Source organism: Meles meles, chromosome 12 (assembly GCF_922984935.1).
Source record: "Meles meles chromosome 12, mMelMel3.1 paternal haplotype, whole genome shotgun sequence".
Taxonomy (NCBI): domain Eukaryota; kingdom Metazoa; phylum Chordata; class Mammalia; order Carnivora; family Mustelidae; genus Meles; species Meles meles.
In genome coordinates this window covers 40,726,235-40,747,151 of record NC_060077.1, presented here as the reverse complement: position 1 = coordinate 40,747,151, position 20,917 = coordinate 40,726,235, and the positions used below count along the sequence as shown (strand labels likewise).

Sequence of the window (20,917 nt, the reverse complement as noted above, 5' to 3'; positions counted from 1 at the left end):
ACCACTGACTATATTCCTCAAGCTCTATCTTTCATCTCTGTGGCTTCCTCATTCCATAACTGAAGTCTTGTATCTTCCACTTCCCTTTCCACCCATCTTTGCCCATCCCTCCCCCCCAATCCCCGGCAGCTATTAAGTTTGTTCTCTGTATTTGTGGATCTGTTTCTGCTTTTTTTTGTTTGTTTTGTTTCTCAGATTCCACACATAAGTAAAATCATAGGATATTTCTCTTTCTCTATCTGCTTTATTTCACTCAGCACAGTACACTCTAGGTCAGTCCATGTTGTTGCAAATGGCAAATCTCATTATTTTTTAAGGCTGAGTAGTATTCCACCACAGCTTCTTCATCCATTCATCTATTGATACTTTGGCTGCTTCCATTATCTTGGTTATTGTAAATAATGCTGCAATAAACACAGGGGTGTATACATCTTTTTAAATTACTATTTTGATTTTCTCTGGGTAAATACCCAGTGGTGGAATTACTAGATCGTACGGTATTTCCATTTTTAATTTTTTGAGGAATCTACATACTGTTTTCCATAGTGGGTGCACCCACTTACATTCCCACTAAGAGTGCACAAGGGTTCCTTTTCTCCACATCCTCACCAACACTTGTTTGTTGGTAGTGGGTGGGGAAGGGACAGGCAGAGAGGGAGAGAGAGAATTAAAGCAGGCTCCACCCCTATGGGTGGAGCCCGACTCAGGACTCAGTCTCATCACCCTGAGATTGTGACCTGAGCCAAAAATCGAGAGGTGGACACTTAACAGACTGAGCCACCCAGGCCCTCCTATTGTCTTTTTGATTTTAGCCTTTCTGACAGGGTGAGGTGATATCTCATTGTGGTTTTGATCTGTGTTTACCTGTTATCATTTATATTTAGGAAAAGGAGGTGATGGTACAGTAATTCTGTTAGCTAGGATAATAGTTGTCTGCCTTGGTAGAACGTAAATTTTACAGAAAGAGGGCATTTGGAATACAGATAAAAATACCAAATTCAATTAAAAAATTGCAATTGTCCTTGCTTCCTCCTTTATCTGCAGGACTGTCACTTAGTTCTCTTTATGTTATCGTTAGCCTAATCTACATGACGAAAATATCCTTTAAATCTCATGTTCTGATTGTCCTCTTTCTTCTCTTAGAAAAGAAGGTAGGAGGGACACTGGATGGCTCAGTGGATTAACTGTCCTACTCTTGGTTTCAGCTCAGGTCATGATTTCAGGGTGGTGAGATCAGGCCCACAGAAGGTGGGAGATAGGATAAATGGGAAGTGAGGGGGAAAAAAAGAATTCTATTAACAACCGATAAGAAAACTACCATTTATATAGCTTTTCTTCTGCCAATATTGTGATTTATCCCAGATATTTATATTTTCAAAGGAATTGCAATTATCAATCACCCAAGTAAGAAACAGCATTTTGTTAATTGGATGACTACAGAGAACTTTATGCACACTAACACGACAGGATATATATTCACCACATCTGTTTTGAGTAAACCCATAGAAGATTCTTAGAACATATTCATCATCTTACATTTTTTATTAGGACTTTTGGAACAAAAAGAAGGAGTGTTTTCACATCTGGAGCTGTCCCTGGTTTCAATTCCAATTTATTTCTATCTAACTTGATTATCAAATTTCTCTCAAAAATGTGGTAAAGATGTTTTAGTTGTATACACAAACATCAGTTTCTGTAATATCTAGAAGGAGATTTTTTTTTTTTTTTTTGGAGATACTATTTTCCATTAAGCCATTTCAAAATGCTTCTACCACTTGTTATTAGTACTTGATGTGTTTTGGTATTTCAACACATTCAAAGGCAATGGAAATACTTGCTCTTTTTATATAGGAAATTATTGAAAACTTCCATGGGCATGACATTCTCATTAATGTATTGCTCTCAAATTTATTCAACTAGATTTAGTTGTTGGAAAAATTTATCGTTTATTGACAAAAAAAAATCACTTTAAAAATTAACTGGTTATTTACAGTTATAAAGACTATCCATGTCTATAGTAAAAGAGCTACGGAAAAAATGATAACCTCTTTCTTAACCCCTTATGCTTGGTACCACTTCTGGAGGTACTTACTACTGACAGCTTTTGTGCTCTTCCAAAATTTATTACATATATATGTATGTATGTATATGTATGTATGTGTATATATATATTTATATGTATATATGCATAACTTCTTTTAAACAGATGTCACTTGTCTCACTAGTGAGAACTAAAACACATTCTACCTCATTCTATTAATAGCTGCTTAGTATTTCAAGGTATTGTTATTCCATGACTGATTTAATCCATTCTTTATAAATGGATATTTAAGTTGCTTCTAGTTTTCTGCTACTGCAAAAAATATTATAACAAGTTTTCATGCATGTACACATTTGTACATCCTCCCCTCTTATACATATGCTGGATGAATCTGTACAAATGAAATTAAGGGTTAAAGAATAAGCACATTTTAAATTTTAATAAAGACTGAATATTTATTATTAATATTAAATTTATTTAATATTGAATTATAATATATACTAAACATATTAAATAACACATGAAATATTAAATTAACAAATATTTAATACTGAAACTCTCTCAAAGGGTTATACCAATTTACCCTTCTATCAGCTGTGTCCATAGTTGCTAGTGCAGTGCATTAATAAACTTCTAAATCTCCGTTAACCTGAATAAGTGAAAAACAGTATCTTGTTTTAATGTGCACTGAATGGTTAGTAAGATTCAGCAACTTGTCTTATCTTACTAGCTACCTGTGTTTCAGTTTGGTGGGCTGCCCTTGCAATTGCTGGGAACATGGATTTCTTAACTTGCCTTTAGGGACCAAGGAAAGAGGTTGTTACCAGATAGTAAATTTCTATCTGACTTGTTATCCATTTCTAGACCATTCACTAACTACCACCTTTAGCTTGACTTTTCTACTTTTGTGGCAGTTAGGCTTAATTTAACATTAATAATTAAGTTGGGAGCTTTTAAGTGGTTAATTGCCAACTGGAGCATCACTTGATTCAATCGTATCGCACATTCCGGGAACATGCAGGGGAATAGGTCAAATGTCAGAGTCATTTAATTCCCAAGCTGTGATGATTAAAAATGGGCATTTAAGCTAGACCAACCTGTCAGAGAGAAAATCTGAGATCTTAATCTGTCTTTTAAAAAATACTATATTCACACTGGCCATGTGGGTATGGGCCACCAATTCAGACAACCCTGCTCTCTGAAAATCTTCATATCACCATGTAAAATAATCCAAAAGAACTTACTTCGAATCTGTTTTTTTATTTCCTTAGCAGGGTCCAGCCAATTCTGAAAAGGAAATGACAGTTTGAATTTGAACCGGAGAAGAATAAAAACAACTTGATGATGATCACGCACTAAGCGTATTTCAAAGTGCATGGTTACTGGCAGGCCCTCCAAGCTGGGTCCTTCCCCCACAGTTGGCGCTCTTCACCAGGCCCTGTGAGGGCCTAGGCACGAACCTAATGAGAAAATGTGTGTGTGCGTGCACAATTCATGCGTGACAAAATTCCTTTCTTTTACAACACTACCTTCAAAGATTCAAGCCAGTACAGCAACACAGGAGGAAAAAAAAATAGTGGATTCAATGTTCAAAGAAGTTACTAGAATAAATTAAAGATACACAATGTCCACTGATGTCCTGGCCATTGAGGCCCACAAAGTGACTTCCATGGTTATAGATTCTTAGGCACTTGCCTAACAAACAAACACCTGCTTGAGATTATTTTCCTCATCAGAAAACTCAGATGTTCAATAACGAAGTTGGACATTGTTCAGTGAATTGGGTAGGCATTAAGTATGATTCATTGCACAACATCAAAACAAATAACATCTATGAGGAAATTTGTTTGACTTAGTTCCTCACAAGAACACAAAGGAACAGTTTCCTCTTCTTTATTTTTCAGGTAGTTGTGGGAATTAGTGAGGCAAAGCCCCAAGCAGACTGCATTACTCAGGTGTAAGAGTCTACAGAAGTATTAAATTAAATATTAAATACTTGCTGAATACATTAGACAAGGCTCCGGTCAGCAAACGCCCATGTCATATTCCGATTTTGGAAGAATATGGAAGCATACTAAGATGAATTAGGAACAGGACAGCAGTCAGGGAACATGTTTTCTATGTAAGAATCAACGTTATTTGATTTTCATGGCCTCAAATTCACTGAAATACATCACCCCAGAAAAGTACCATATAAAATGCTTTCCTAGAACCATAAATAACTCAGGCGTGAAAAACGGAATTTCTCTTTCCAGAATATTCAAGATTAAAGGGAGTCGTCAATAATATCTTTTATAAAGAAATAAGGCGATTAACAGCATTTAGGGACTCAAAGGAGTACACAGAGGAGTGGAAACAGAGAAAACGATTTACCGATTTAGTTTTCCTTCCCTTTCTTACAGTAACGAGCAGTTCGAGACATACGTTTTGTATTGCCTTTAATCACTCACCTTCTGGTTTTCAGCATCTCGATACGTAAGCCCAAAATAGTCTTTTTCTAGCAAATTCAGATGTTCACATACTTTATCAAACAGCACCTGGCCTCTGGAGCGTTTCTGTTGAAAACAAAGCAGAACAAATCAACACACATAAAGTTCTCTCAACTGCCACGGATAAAAATGGGTAAAATTTAACATACGGCTTGTTGCAACTTATGCGACGCCCACGTGTGATCACCATGTCATCTTTAACTAGTGAGAAGGTTCAGTAAAGTGGGTTGACACCCACAAAACTGTGTCCCTACAACCAACAGACCAAACCAAAACTCACCTGTTCCACCAAGGTCAGTAACCCATGGATGATTTTCTAAATTTTTTATTTTTAAATATTTTATTTATTTGAGAGAGAGAGAGAGAGAACACAAGCAGGAGAAGCAGCAGAGGGAGAGGGAGAAGCAGGCTCCCCACCGAGCAAGGATCCCGTTGGGGGATTGGATTGTAGGACCCTGGGGTCATGACCTGAGCAGAAAGCAGATGTGTAACAACTGAGGGGGCCCGAGTGGATGATTTCTAAACAGAAGTAGGTGGGGAAATGATGTGGGACTTGGAAGTCTGAAACATCTTGTGAAATATAAAAATCTAGAGAGTCAAAGAATACAAAGGACCAACATGAAAACCATGTTTCAGAATGTCCTAACTCAGTCCTGATGCAACCAGATTTGGAGCCTGGGAAGAATCAAGCCAATTCCTTATCTTAGGCAGACTTCCCCTGAAGACTTTCTAGTCCAACCCTTACTTAGAAATTCCGTTACCTTCATTCTTCATTAGTTTGTTATTGTGGGTTTGTGTGTGTGTGTGTGTGTCACAAATTTCAGTTTTGCATTAGTGTTCTACTTTCTCTTAATTTCTTTTTGAGAAATCCTTCCTATTAGACATAAAATGAAATAAGTTTAAAGATTTTAGTTATTATTTGTAAATATGAGATATAGATATTTATGTTACATTTTTTTAGCATGATGCTGTCACCTGCAGAAAGGAGAAAGGTAATCTTCTGAGGAACAAAAATCTATTAGCTTAGGCGAGGATGTGGAGAAAGGGGAACCCTCCTACACTGCTGGTGGGAATACAAGCTGGTGCAACCACTCTGGAAAACAGCATGGAGGTTCCTCAAAATGTTGAAAATAGAGCTACCCTACGACCCAGCAATTGCACTACTGGGTATTTACCCTAAAGATACAAACGTAGTGATCCGAAGGGGCACATGCCCCTGACTATTTATAGCAGCAATGTCCACAATAGCCAAACTACGGAAAGAACCTAGATGTCCATCAACAGATGAGTGGATAAAGACGACGTGGTATATATATACACTGGAATACCATGCAGCCATCAAAAGAAATGAAATCTTGCCATTTGTGACGACATGGATGGAACTAGAGGGTATTATGCTTAGCGAAATAAGTCAATCGGAGAAAGACAACTATCATATGATCTCCCTGATATAAGGAAGTAGAGATGCAACACGGAGGGTTTGGGGGTAAGGAAAAGAGTAAATGAAACAAGATGGGCTTGGGAGGGAGACAAACCATAAGAGACTCTTAATTTCACAAAACAAACTGAGGGTTGCCGGGGAGAGGGTGGTGGGGTTATGGACATTGGGGAGAGTATGTGCTATGGTGAGTGCTGTGAAGTGTGTAAACCTGGCGATTCACAGACCTGTACCCCTGGGGCTAATAATACATTATATGTTTATTTAAAAAAGAATCTATCAGCTTAATTTACTGTGATACCCAGTATCACGTTTTCATGGAATCCTTCAAAGGTCTTTCAACCTGGCCTTGGAGACTGAGATGGATGAAATGTCAACAGTTAAACTAAACCATGTTTTGTTTGTATCTTACCAACACTTCACACCTAATGCATTAAGCATATTTGCTTTTAAGATTTAATGTAATAACAATGAGAGATGTAAAAGTTGATAGACAATGTGCATGCCAAAATAGTAAGTATTCAGAAACCTTTAAGTGCTGTGTATTACGATGCAAATGTAATTATATTGGAAGTTAATTGCTCAGTCCCCTGAAGCATGACTATTTGGGAAAAAAGATAAATCTATGATAGAAAAGGAAAGCCTAAATTGTGGTTAGCTAAATAATCAATGATGTGTTTGTAAAAAGTTTAATAATGCATGAAAATAAATTACATATTAGCAAAACTACATAATAACATTGTTCAATGGATATGAATAAGTGGTAGGACAATGAAATGCTGCTCACTGGTTTAAATCTTTTATTTATAAATAACAGCTTATCACATCTGAATAATGTTTAACAGATTATAAAGTTTTCATAAAAAAAAATTGGCTTTTCCAATGGTTTCTCTACTGGTATTATTTCAGTTGACAGATCAGAACACAGAGGTTCAGAGAAGTTCTATGAGAGCGGCAGTATTATGTAATTGCCAGTGGTGGTTTTAGCAGATTAACCTGGGTTTGAATCTTCATTATGTTCTTTGCAGCTGTGTGAACCTGTTTTTCCCTCTGTAAAATGGGTATGGTACTACTTCCTTCTTTGGAATGGATGACATTAACATAAAACAAAGTATTCAAACTTGGGCCCAGTGGTGGCACATATCAAATATTCCATAAACTTTAGCTATTGTAGCCCAAGTGATCAACAAGTAGCAGGATCCGTAATGTAGAACTTACCCTGTATGCACTTTTGCTCTTGCAGCAAATACACAACTCCTCATGGTGCCAATAAGTAGTTCAGTAGTAAAAGATCCTGCTCTTTCTTTAGATGTTAATTACTTGCTTACTACCTGACTGCTTTAGCTAGACCACAATCTTTACACATGCGTACAACAGCCCCCATACATACCAAAACACACACCAGTGTCTGGCCCAAGTACTTTCTCAATGAGTAAAAGTAAAACAAAACAAATACAAATACAAATAAATAAACTCTTCTCTACAGAGCATCCTCTATTCTCTGACCTAGTAGCCCCTCGATTGTAGAATTATTTCTGAATATGCTGCAGGCTGCCTTGGGCATTGTTTTAATTAGCTGTCTTCTGGCTGCTGTGTTCTTGCCTTCGTCTAACAGGTGGCATGGATTAGCTCAAGCACAGACCACTACACTAACTAGATCTTACTTTTCTGGCTTCTCACAATTTGATTTCTACTAATGATTCATAGCTCTCTCTTGGATAGACCAGATTTTTTTCTTACTGAATATTTTATAAATATTTTGAACACCATCGTTCTTAAGACAATTACATAGCGGTCCATTCTTCACACTGGAGTTTGTTTGTTTTACCCCCCCTAAGAACCAAGATCAGTAGTCAAGGCTCTACCATAGATGGTTATACATAAATAGTAAAATTCCTACCTGCTAAATATCACAGCCACCAGCTAGGTGGTGACACTGGAAAAGTCTTTTAAATTAGTTGGGTCTTCATTTTCTCACCCTGGAGTGAGAATGTAAGATTCTATGGAGCAAGGCTGTCATGGGCTTCAGGCTATGATTGGGTCCCCTGTGTCATGGCCAAATTACAAATGATTACAAAGCTCTCTCTCATGGATCCTGGCTGTGGCTTCGGCATCCTTTCACACACCAGATGAGAAAGAACACCAGTGGTTGGAGCTGGACTGATTTTCCAGCCCTAGGTAGCATCACTCCTAACTCTCCTGAATCCTTGATTCTTCTAACTCAGATTATTATTATTTTGCACACCGCTCAACTTTACAAGGCTAGTATTTCTACTTATTGACATCTGTGTATGTTTAGGTAACAACATCTAACATATTTGCGACTCAACGAATTTAAAGAATCTACATTAAATATTTGGTTGCTGAAGACATGATATTCCTTAAGTGATCAGATCTAAGTACTCTACTGTCATTGGTTTGTTTATATATAGCCATAGTGGTCAAGAATTGAGTAAACAATGTTGACAGAGGTTTTTCGAAATTAACAGATAATTTACCTAACTAGAGAAGATAATAGTTTTTAGTCTTGTTTGCTGTTTATTGTAAGTTAAGTCATGTCTCTGACTCAAGAACATTCATAGTTCGTGTATACCATTCACTATCAATCCCTGAACATCCAGAAAATTCAATTTTGATTTCCTAGAGTAATAAACTAATGGTAGACTGCATTCTTTCTGTCCTCTTTTCTCCACTAAAAAATTAGGTTTCTGTTTCTGATAAAGTTAATGGAGATATTACAGCCCAGCAGTCAAAGACTTTAAACGTCTAAAGAATGGTAAATCCCCAAGCAATATGAACAACTTTCCTTCTTAACTATTTTAATTTAAAAATTTGCCATTTTGACTCATGAAAGTGTTGAATGTTAGAAGTGTGTCAAAAGAGGAAAATTTGAAGAGAATGAAAGGACAAGCCACAGAATGTAACAAAATATTTGCAAAAACATATCTGATAAAGGAATGGTACCCAAAACACACAAAAAACTCTTAAATTCAACAATAAGAAAACAACCAAACTACAAACTGTGCAAAAGATCTAAACAGTTACTTCATGGAAGACATACAGGTGTCAAAAAAGCATGTGGAGAGATGTTCATCAAATACCATTAGAGAACTGCAAATTAAAAGAACAAGACACCACTATGCACCTGTTAGAAAGGCTAAAATTCAAAACACAAACAAAACTAATAGCTGGGAAGAATGTGGAACAACAGGAAGTCTTATTCCTTGCTGGTAGAAATCCAAAATCGCAGAGCCACTTTGGAAGACAGTCTAGCCGTTTTTGCTTTTTTGTTTTGTTTTTTTGTTGTTGTTGTTGTTTTCGTTTTGTTTTTTTATTTGACAGACAGAGAGTGATAGAGAGGAAAGGGTCAGAGGGAGAAGCAGACTCCCCACTGAGCAGGGAGCCCGATGTGGGACTCGATATCAGGACTCTGGGATCATGACCTGAGCTGAAGGCAGTTGCTTAACCAACTGAGCCACTCAGTGGCCCAGACAGTCTAGCAGTTACTTACAAAACTAAACATATTCTTAACATGTGATCCAGCCATCATACTCCTTGGTACTTACACAAAGGAGGTGAAAATTTATCAACAAAATTTATCAACAAAAACCTACACATAGAAACTTTTAGCAGCTTTATTCAACACTGCCAAAACTTGGAAGCAACCAAGATGTCCCTCAGTAAGTGAATGGATAAACAAACTGTGTTAGAATCCAGGCAATGGGATATTATTCAGCACTAAAAAGAAACAAACTATCAGGCCACGAGGAGACATGGAGGAACCTCAAAGACCTACTACTAAGTGAAAGAAGACACTCTGAAAAGGCTGTTGTAGGTATGACTCCAGCTATACTACATATTGGAAAAGGCAAAACAACGGAGATGGTAAAAAGATCAGCGGTTGCCAGGGATTAGGGAGGAGAGAGAGGCAAGTGGGTGAAGTACAAAAGATTGTCAGGGCAACAAAACGATCCTGAATGGTACTATATGGTGGATACATGTCACCATACATTTGTCCAAACCCATGGAATGTACAAAGAGTGAACCTTAATTACATTATGGGCTCTAATGAATAATAATATCTAAGCATCGTTTCAGTAATTATAATAAATGCAGCAGATGGATATAAAATGTTGAAAATATGGAAGGGGGCGGGAGAAGGGAGTTTGAGGGGGTTATATGAGAAGTCTCTACTTTCTGCTAAATTTTTCTGTAAAACTAAAATTGCTCAAAAAAAGAGGATTACTTAATGTAAAAAATACTTAATGTATTTTTAAAGTGTAATGTTTACTATATAATTATCTTATTTAAATTATTAATAATTTATTAAAACTTTAAAAAGTTAACAGAGTTAAGTTCCAAACGATTTTACCAGGAGTAAATGAAAACTTAAAATTTTTATTGAATGTAAATATTTGAGAGAAATCAAAAACTTTAGTCGCAACACATATCAATGGTCAAAGTAAAATCATTCCAGGAAAAGGTGCTATGCTTCTCATCCTATGTACCTACACATCGGGAACCCCTGCAAGCGAGCCCACCATGATCTGGTAACAAGCAGAAGCTGGGTGACGCATCGAAGTGGCTGCTCAGGCTCAACATCACACAACTAGGGAATCCAAACTACGAGCAACAAGATTATGAAACGGCTGAGGTTCAGAAGCTCTGCTTGTTTTGGGCACTAAATTCAAGAGGATCCATCCACCCACCATCACTACTCAAATACAGCAAATGAATTAAGCTCTTCTGTAGCATCAGTGAAACTTCCCACCAAGTCAAAGGTCAAGGTCATTCCCTATCATCAACAGTACAGTCTGTAAAACATTGGTTTTCAATGTACTGCTCATCAACCAGCATCACTTGGCAAGTCTATAATAATATTTGCTCATTTTGTTTGTCCGTTATAAGAGTAATTTAAAAAAAATTAATTTCAAGCACTTTAGTATGGGGGGTTTCAAACATATACCAAAGTGGAGAGGACGATATAATGAAGTTCTGCAAATGTGTCACCCAGTTTCAACAAATGCCTTCTGAGGATGACAGCTTTGGGTCATTTCGAGTTCCACCCAATTCATCCTTCCCCTGGTTATTCTGAAGCATTTCAGCAAATAATTTTATCACTTTTTGTCTTAGAATGTAACCCTACTTTTAAAAAAAAAAATGTAATCTTGGGGTGCCTGGGTAGCTCAGTTTTGAGTCACCTGACTCTCAGGTTTGGCTCAAGTCATGATCTCAGAGTCCTGAGATCCAGCCTGGCATTGGCCTCCAAGCTCAGCAAGGAGCCTACTTGTCCCTCTCCTTCCCCCTTTGCTCCTCCCCATACTCTCTCTTTCTCTCTACTCTTTTTTAAAAAATGTGATCTCAATACTTTTATCACATCTAAACAAAATTAGCAGTCTTTATCATCAAATATCTAATCAGTACAGATCTTCCTTGGTTTACAGTGGGGTTGCACCCTATAAACTTGAGTGTAAGTTGAAAATAAATTTAAAAAAGAAAAATAAATATCCTAAGTTAAAAAAAAAAAGAAGAAAAAATATCCCAAGTTAAAAATGCACTTAAGGGGGGCACCTGGGTGGCTCAGTGGGTTAAGCCTCTGCCTTCGGCTCCAGTCATGATCTCAGGGTCCTGGAATCAAGCCCCACATTGGGCTCTCTGCTCAGCAGGGAGCCTTCTCCCCCCACCCCCCCACCCGCTGCTCTGCCTACTTGTGATCTCTATCTGTCAAATAAATAAATAAAATCTTTAAAAAAAAATTCACTTAAGAGGTGCCTAGGTGGCTCAGTCATTAAGTGTCTACCTTTGGCTTGGGTCATAATCCCGGAATCCTGGGATCAAGCCCGACATTGAGCTCTCTGCTTGGTGGGAAGCCTGCTTCTCCATCTCCCACTCCCCCTGCTTTGTTCCCTCTCTTGCTGTGTCTCAGTCAAATAAATAAATAAATCTAAAAAATAAAAAAAAAAAATGTACTTAATGCATCTAACCTATGAAACATCATAGCTTAGCCCCGCCTACCTTACGTGTGCTCAGAACACTCACATGAGCCTAGAGTTGGGCAAAATCATCTAACACTAAGCCTATTCTATAATCCAGTATTGCATTATCTCAGATAGTTCCGTGAATAGCGTGCTTAAAGTGACAACCAGAATGGCTGCATGGACACAGAATGGCTGTAAGTGTATCGGCTGTTTACCCTCATGCTGGCCCGGCTGCCTGTGCCCAGCATTGTGGGCAAATCACTAGCCTAAGAGAAGATCCAAACTCAGAAACTAAAGTATGGATTCTCCTGACTGTGTGTCACTTTCATACCATCATGAAGTCAAAAAATTTTAAGTTAAATATCACCATAAGTTAGAGACTGTCTATATTTTAATTTCCCCAATTGTTTCAAAGATTTTTGTTTCTTTTTCAGTTTGGGAAGTCCAAGGCTGATGTACTCTCCAGACTCCATCTGCGACTTCTCCATTTATCTTCGTTTTTTCCTTAAAATTAATGTAAGAGACCAGGTCAATTGCCTGCAGAGGTCTCTCAGTCTAGACCTTTCTGTCTGCATCTCCATGGTATAATTTAATGTGTTCCTCCGTCTCCTTTACTTCCTGAAACCTGGCAGTCACATCTAGAAGCTTGATCCAATTCTGGTTTGACTGTTTTCCACTGAGTGATGCTGTGTAATTTCATCAGGAGGCATCAAACGACTCTTGCCTTTTTTTCGTGATCTTGGCAGTCACCGGTGATCACTGCCCTAGATCCATCAGTGTGAGGTTGTGCGATGAGCATATCTGAATCCTAATCATGCCTCCCGCATTTACTACTTGGAGTTTGTCTATGAGGAGACACTTCTTTTTGTCGGTATTACTTGTTGCATAAACGCAGTTTGATGATGAAAGTCAAGATCAACGATCACTCCGTTTTTTCCTTTGTCCAATTTTAAGATAATGAGATCCTCCTTCCAGTATCATTCTTCCAAAGCCACCAACTAGAAATTTTGTTTTAGATGATCACTATGAACTCATGGATTTAAACAGGTTTGATGGGTTTCAATCCATTGCAGCCACTCCCCATTTTGATGCTCTAAATGTCCCCCACCTGCTCTACTTTGCCTCCTGCTGGTCATGTGTCACTCATCTTCATGAGGCTTCTCCAGGGTCACTTCTTTAAAGCATTTCCTATCCTCCTAACCTCATGTGATTTCTCTCTCTTTCTCTCTCCTTTGGGCATTATGGCATTATATAGCACAAAGAGGGCACTTTCCATACCCTGCTGTCTCTCTATACGTGTACCTTACATCCCTACTGACTATAAAGACAGTTCCTAGAGGCATCATGCTTCCTGTATGTTCCTTTTGTGGAGTTTCATTTTGGTCAAATACCATTAAGAAATTAAAAAGATAACTTGAGGGGCACCTGGGTGGTTCAGTTAGTTAAGCGACTACCTTCGGCTCAGGTCATGATCCTGGAGTCCCAGGATGAAATCCCACATGAGGCTCCCTGCTCATCAGGGAGTCTGCTTCTCCCTCTGACCCTCTCCCCTCTCATGCACTCTCTCTCACTCTCTCAAGTAAATAAATAAAATCTTTAAAAAAGGGGGGGGTTTGATAAAACTCCATGAAAAATTTTTCTGACTAGCATATTATAACCAATGTCATAGAGGCAATATTTTAAACTCATGGTTTTCGACCATGGATCCTGGGAGTATTTTAAAAACACCAACACCCAGAAACTCATCTCATCAAACCAGAATTTCTGAAGCTGGGCCCAAGGCATTTACCTGTTTTCAAGATTCCCAGGCAATTCACACAATCATCACTGAAATGTTCATTTTAAGTAAAATTATTTTTATGACTTGAAACTCTTAATATGAGAACTCTACAGCAATTTTTCTTTTTTTGAGAAAATGTGTAACTTCTTATGATTGAGCTTAGCCCCCAAGCAATTTCTTCTAGGCCTCTTGTACCAACACTCATAGCTGCATTATGATAAAATTTACATATATACACACATGATTAAGATCTAATCCAACACATTTTCTTAAGAAATGTAAGTTCCCAAGAAACAAAAAACCAAAAAAAAAAAAGAAAGAAGAAAAAAAGAAATGGCAAACTAGCCAAATGCTGAAATAAAATGATGCAAATGAGAAATGATCGACCACAAAACCATTAAGAAAACTTACATTTTAAGCCATGCATAAAATATGCAAACTAGAAATGTTTGAGTTTTTCATTTTTTAAGGGATGGCATTTTCTTCCTTTGTAGAGCTAAATATAGACTTTTACTTAAGAACTGCTGCATTACGAAAGAATAAGCCTAGATAGGTTGATAAAGGTCTTGGTTTCCCCTTTTGCAATAATAGAGCAGAGGCACTATTGGCTTCCCTAACAGGTCAGGGTGGTGACTGGGAGGAGTAAACACACAGCCCTGAGCTTGGGAAGGCCAAGCGAGGAGCTCCTCACACATGACTTCAGGTGACCTGGAATGAGCTACTTCTGCAGGGGTTCCCTGAAATGAGCATGGCGGTGATGCTCCCATCTCCAGAAGTCAGTTCTTAACCTGTGTGAGACTGCAGCACAGACTAAGTATCTGCATGAGACTTAACAAGAGGGCTTGGTTTGGGCTTCAGACTTCCAAACGTGCAAATCAGCCTGAGGGACGCTCTCCTCCAGCAAAGGCTAAACGCTGAAATTAGGGAAATTTGTGAAGTCAAATATGATCTCCTTGCTCGGGAAGATGGTTATATCTCTCCGAAGCCGCACAATCACGAAGAAAATGAGGCAGATCAAGCAGCTCTGCCTGAGAACAGGAGCTCATCATCAGTCTCTCTTTCTCAGGAAGGAGACAGGGACCAACACTGGCACCAGAGTGTGCGTGCGTGCACCTTTAAGTCTCCTCAGAATTTAGATATGCATTTCTTTAAACTACCACACTGAAAAACGGGGGCGGGGGGTGACCCTCTTGTTATATTGGCTTAGGCTTAAAACCACTTGTGTTAATATAAAGGGGAATGCCTGCTACTGAGAACTTTCAGGAAAACTAACACCTTTGTACCTCATTTTGGCTATTTGGAAGTTTGAAGGTGTGTCAATGCTAGAAGTACTTTATTCTTTCTGTCATACATCTTCCCCAAATGGACCATGGATTTTCTTTTGGAAATTAAATACTTCCATGTATTGTTGTATGTTGTGAACTTGTACTTCTGTTCCTCAAAGACAGCCAACTGTCCATCTTCTCAGTGCTCCTGATACACCGTTCCCCCATACAGCAGGCATTCAGCATATGTGCCTGATAAGTGCTAATGGCATGAGTCTGAATAACCTTCCCTCACATTATCTTGGATTACATCTTGAAGCAAAATGCCATCATTTTTTTTTCATGCTTCCTTCCCTAATTGCATTTTTCTGCACTGAATGCTTTTCTATTTCCCTTCCTTCCAAAGGTCAATTAGAATTCTCTTTAGTTCTGATCGCATCACAACTCACCCGGCGTTCAGGACTGTCTGAAATGCTCAGGCAACTAGGCCAGATTGTGAGCCCAAATCGGACACCTGGAAGCTATGTAAGTCAGCTTTTCCTAGGTTTTTCTTTTTCTCTCTTGGATTCTTGATAGAAAAACACTCTAACGCTGTCTGCCCTGACGTTTAAGTGGAGAATGGATTTTTTTTTTTTTTTTTTAAATCCACACCTGGAAAATACCAAGTGGCTGCAGTCAATGTAGGAATAAAAGATTATGGTGTGTGGTCAGTGACAACAGTCCATAAACCCTTTCCAGAGATCTGTGGCTGGGAAGGTCTAAGTAGAAAGCTATGGCAGCAGCTGCCTCATGTGTCTACTTCCTTTTTAGGCTTCTGGCTTACATGTACATTCAGTGCCCAGTTTGGTAATTAGTTCAGTATTATCCACACTGCCACTGCCCGAACCTATTCCTACTGGGGCAGGATTTAATGGGATCTTCCAGTCTTTGTACTGATCCCACATGTGACCCAGGCAGTGTTTTCAGAGAGAGCGGACATGAGAGGCAGACATTAAATTTCTTCGGTCCAGATGCTGCTTATGTTTCCAACCTTTCTTTAAATCCACGAGCGGTTAGGTTTTCTCAGCAAGCCATGAGGGTCATCTCATTCAAACCAACGCTTCTCAACGACTGTATCACAACTACCCCATCATCAGTCATTTTTTGGCTACATCTGTGCTCAGTTAAGTTAGCAACAATGACCTCCATATCCTGTTAAAAGAGGAATATTGAAACTTTCTCCTGGTCTTGAGAAGTTTTTAAACAAAATAGTGATTTCCTTCCTTGTCTCAGTTGTCCAGAGATTAGAATACATCGGACAGTATTGAAACATCTTTAACATGAGCATCCCTAACCTATTCGAGTTTCTTTTCTCACCGTTCTGTTCTGAATGAGGAATACAAGTCAACTCTGAGGCCAGACCCCTGGTTCTACAGAGGTTGGCTCTCGAAGGTTAGACAAGTTAGTTATTTTTCTGAGCTTCACTGCTTTCATCACAAAATAAGAATACCGATACTTCAGCTAGAACACAGGAAAGCATATCACCCAGCTCATGGAAAGCAGTAGCCAGTAAATGCTGGTGACTGTGACCAGGCCCCTGTACACTTGGGGTTTCTCATGCTGAGATCTGGTGTAGAGACCAACATGCTGTTCGAAGCATATTCTTTCTGCAGTGAAATCATCCCGCTTCTCTTGTGAAAAACAAATCTCACCATCTAGGTAAAACTGAGGCATTGTTGAAAAATAGTATCATTATTCATAAACTGGTTACACATTCAATCATCATTTACACACACACACGCACACACAACATGTTTAATATATATTGGGTATACTGGCATATTTTGGTAGTTGCTAGGCCGAAACACAAGATAGTTATATATAATCCTACATATGGCATACAGTCCTGACAAGACCAGAATGAATTTTTCCAATGCAACAGAGCTGTCCTATGTTTTGACTGAGATTCAGTACACAGATACACTGGTGACAGGAGTCCCTTCCTGAACGGGAAGCCTCTCCACTTTTTTAAAAAGAGGCCTTTTTCCACTCAGCCACAATCTGTTTCTGCCTTCATTTGTGAAAGCAATTTCAGCCTCTATTTGAAATCAGACTTTTGTGCTCAGAGACATGCACTGCGGTAGATAATAGCTTTCCGGTGAAGCATGCGTCTCCTTGGCCGGCGAAGACATCGGGCTCAGTCTTTTTACAAAGAGTTTCACATCACCCATATGAGATGTTGGCGGTGAACTATCAGACAACATTTCCTGATGTTAATTGGGTAAGGACTGAGGTCACTAAGCCAAAGTGTGTGAAACAAATGCAGCAAAGGAGGCCTAAGAAAGAGGAATGTCTGAAAGAGAAACAAATCTGAATCATGTAGAAGAACCTAATTCTGAAAGGTGTGGAACTTTGAGAATTCCTTCCTGCGAGGGGAAGTCCTTAATCTCTTTCCTAAGACAATTTGGGGGGGGGGGTGAGGATCAAACAAAAACCCGTATCATGATTTATAATTCATGTGGTCAAATAAAAAGCCCTAGAAAATGTAAATGCTGACAATGAAAACACGAGCTTTAGTAGTATCAATGTAATGAGTATACGTGTGCGGCACGGTCACAACTTTTCAAATCCAGAAGGCATCAATGATCAAAACAACACAAGAATAATACTGTCATTGCTTTCAACAATTAGGTAGTGAGAGAACCTCTGTCCTTTCTGTCAACTGTTTTAGCCTGTTCAGAGGGCAAGGCTGGAAACAGGAGGAGGAAGGACATCAGCCTTGTTATATAAGCTACTCACATACTATTAAAATATATTCACATCATTTACCAGTTAAATATTAGTTTATAAATTAAAATGCTCTTACAATGTGTGAAAGACATAACAAACTACAAACATACCACTGGAAAAAAAAACAGATGACTTCGCTGCAAGTGATACTTAGGCAATCTTGTCTTCACGTGAGCATGTAATTTGGATTAGTACTTAAAAGCCAGTAGATGGTGGCAGTGGGGGGGGATTTTCAATCATTAAGTATCTTGATTTTATTTTATTTATTATTATTTTTTAAGTATCTTGATTTTATACACATTTCCTTCAACTATTTGACACGTGTAATATCTCGTATGCAGCACTCTGGGGTACAGCTGGCTCTACGGGTCAAAGGTCGGTACTGTTTTCTGACACTCTGTGGGGGCATCCTGATTTAATACTGCCTGAGCTCACAATCCGGAAAAGCCAGCACTAATCCTCTTTGCATGTCAGTGGGCACTCCTATGCATGGGGGTGGGGAGAAGCCTGCTCAGCCCAGCTAAGAAGGGAGACCTGGTCCTAATTCTAGAATCAGACTAGACAGGGCCTGTCTCCTCAGGTCAGCAGAGTTAGGAAAAGCTAGAAGGGCAGGAGGTTGCTCTCACTGCAGCAGTTCTAAGTGTTTGTTGAATCTCCAAAGAATACTAGTCACTGCTGTTCCTTGAAAAGAAGATGATTATTTAAGTTTTGGGGTTTAAAAAAGAAAGGGTATTAACAAATGGTAGTAAATAACAATCACATAAAAACTGAAATGATCCACCAAATTGAATCAAGAAAATTTGCTTTTAGAGTAGGTATGTACAGGCTTTTGCTCTAACAAGCAACTATAGCTTCTTTTTTCTTTTCATAGGAAAATGAAAAACACTTCAGTCAAGAAACGAGTAAAATACTACATGCTTATACTGCTTGTACTACTTTTTCTTGAACTCACAAGAAAGCAGTTACCTTTTCTGGCGCTTCCCTGTGCTAGGTAGGGGTTGAACTGGGAGGTCTGGGCCCGAGAGACTTTGAGATGTTCCCAGGGGCTCACTCGATGCTGTTCCCCCTTCTTTTACTGTCGGTACTCTAAGCCAGCCCACCTACTCTCCCCGGGCTTAACAAGGATAGACAGGCAGCAAAGTGCATTGTAGGATGTGAAGTCAAATTCCAAAGAGCTCACCCTGGGGATGTTATCACATTTATTTTAACTTCTGTTTTTACATTAAAAATCTCAGGGAGGAGGCACCTGGGTGGCTCAGTGGGTTAAGCCTCTGCCTTCAGCTCAGGTCATGATCTCAGGGTTCTGGGATCGAGCCCCGCATTGGGCTCTTTGCTCAGCAGGGACCTGCTTCCCCCACCCCCTTCTCTCTCTGCCTGCCTCTCTGCCTACTTGTGATCTATCAAATAAATAAAAATATTTAAGAAAAAAAAAAAAAATCTCAGGGAGGATGAGTCTATGTGGGGAAGACCAGCGTTTGACTCTCAGATTCAGGAGGGAGAGATGATCTGGGACACAGCCAGCCCAAGTGTGAAGTTGGTAGGACCCCACCACAGCTGGGGATGCCCTGTCTGCCTCCCTGCCACAAAGCGCCCACCCCCTCAACTCCTTCATACAGCCTTCCCTCAGCTCCTCCTCCTTTCAGGCTTCCTCTTGCCCAGTGAAGTCTGCACAAGTCATCTTTGTGCCTTGGAATGTTCTATGCGCCAGTCTTTTAGTTCTCTTCTCAAGCAGCCCTTCTCCAGGACTCCATCTCTGACCTCCAGGACTCGCTCAAATGCCAGCAGACATGCTCACACAGCTCTTGGTCCGCCTGGGTCAAGGTGACAGCTGTCCACTGGTTTGTCTATGATTTGAGTCGAGTCAATGTTAGCCTCTCAGGGAAGCAGCTTTACCTCATGACTGGATTCCCTGCACATATTATGGCACCTGGCACGAAGCAGAATTAATTTTTCTCAATAGCAAAGAAAATCAAGTGAATTAAAAGCATCTGGGGTTGATTTCTTGTTTCAGAATTCTTCAAAAACTGCTCTCATTTTTGAAATTTGTTCATGACCAATTTATTTATATTTTTCAACCATGTGGGTATCGTCTACTCTGGCCAGATCTAGAGTCTTGGATTTTTTCCCCTCCTATTTTTGCATGAAAGCAGTGCTTTATCCCCACAAATGGCAAACCTATTAATTTTTAGAATCCCCTACAAATGTTGCAGGTTAACTTGCTAATACATTTCTCAAGTTTTCCTCAAGGAGCTGTAGTTCCAGTCCATTCCTTTCATTTGATATTTACCCCTTGCTCTGAAACAGAAAAACATAAAGGCTGGATTGTGGTTTCTGGGGATCTCCTTGACTCCACTGACTAGATCAGCCTGACCTTCCAGCTCTCAACAAACCCGTGTATTCCCAGCACGTGCACAGGAGGCATGGTCTCACGACGAATGTGGACAGCCCCATACAGGAGTGTGTTCTGGATTCTCTTTTTAAAATTTTATTTTATTTTAACTTCTTGGAAATGTAGGAAGGTTAGTCTCTTCTCCCTCATCTAACGATAGGAGAGGAGACAGATAAACAAAACGTAAGCTGCCGACTGGAGAGAGTTCAATCTTTGATGTGTAGTTGGTCTTGCCATCTAAAAACTGTTCTGGGGGGGGCTGGGTGGCTCAGTTGGCTAAGCAACTGCCTGAGGCTCAGGTCATGATCCTGGAGTCCTGGAATCAAGTCCCACATTGGGCTCCCTGCTCCTCCCGCTGACCTCTCTCCTCTCATGCTCTCTCTCAAATAAATAAAATCATTAAAAAAATTTTTAAATAAATAAAAATAAAAACTGTTCTAGAAGTGAAGTGTGTATATTTGTGGCAACCGCAATATTTAATAGGCTCAAAGCTAATACTCCAATAAAGGAGATGAGTATTTACGGAGCTGGGCACACAGTTGGCTTTGAGGTTGTCCTGAAGAGTGTGTAAGAAATTCCTGATGCTCTAAAGGTTTTTCTGAGCTGAAATCATTGAATTCATGCTCTATAAAGTAGTGTTGGGTGCCTGGAGCATCTTTTTGACTCTATAATGGTCTAGAGCCAATATTAACCTCAAGTATTTCCTTAACCTCAGGTACTTCCATGGCCCACGCCCTTGCAGAAGGAGGGTGATACCCTCTTTGCAAA

At 39.3% G+C, this 20,917-nt stretch overlaps 1 protein-coding gene across 21 annotated transcripts in view; it reads right to left on the bottom strand.

The window, feature by feature from the left end:
* EPB41L3 (erythrocyte membrane protein band 4.1 like 3) overlaps positions 1–20,917 on the bottom strand; it is a 147,493-nt gene that overhangs the window by 46,897 nt on the left and 79,679 nt on the right. For all 21 annotated transcript variants that reach the window (XM_046025328.1, XM_046025330.1, XM_046025333.1 and 18 more), the window contains 2 exons: positions 4,492–4,596; positions 3,286–3,328 (listed from right to left, as the gene is read on the bottom strand). In XM_046025328.1, coding sequence (XP_045881284.1) covers positions 3,286–3,328; positions 4,492–4,596 — 148 coding nt within the window. The remainder of the gene's footprint in view (positions 1–3,285; positions 3,329–4,491; positions 4,597–20,917) is intronic.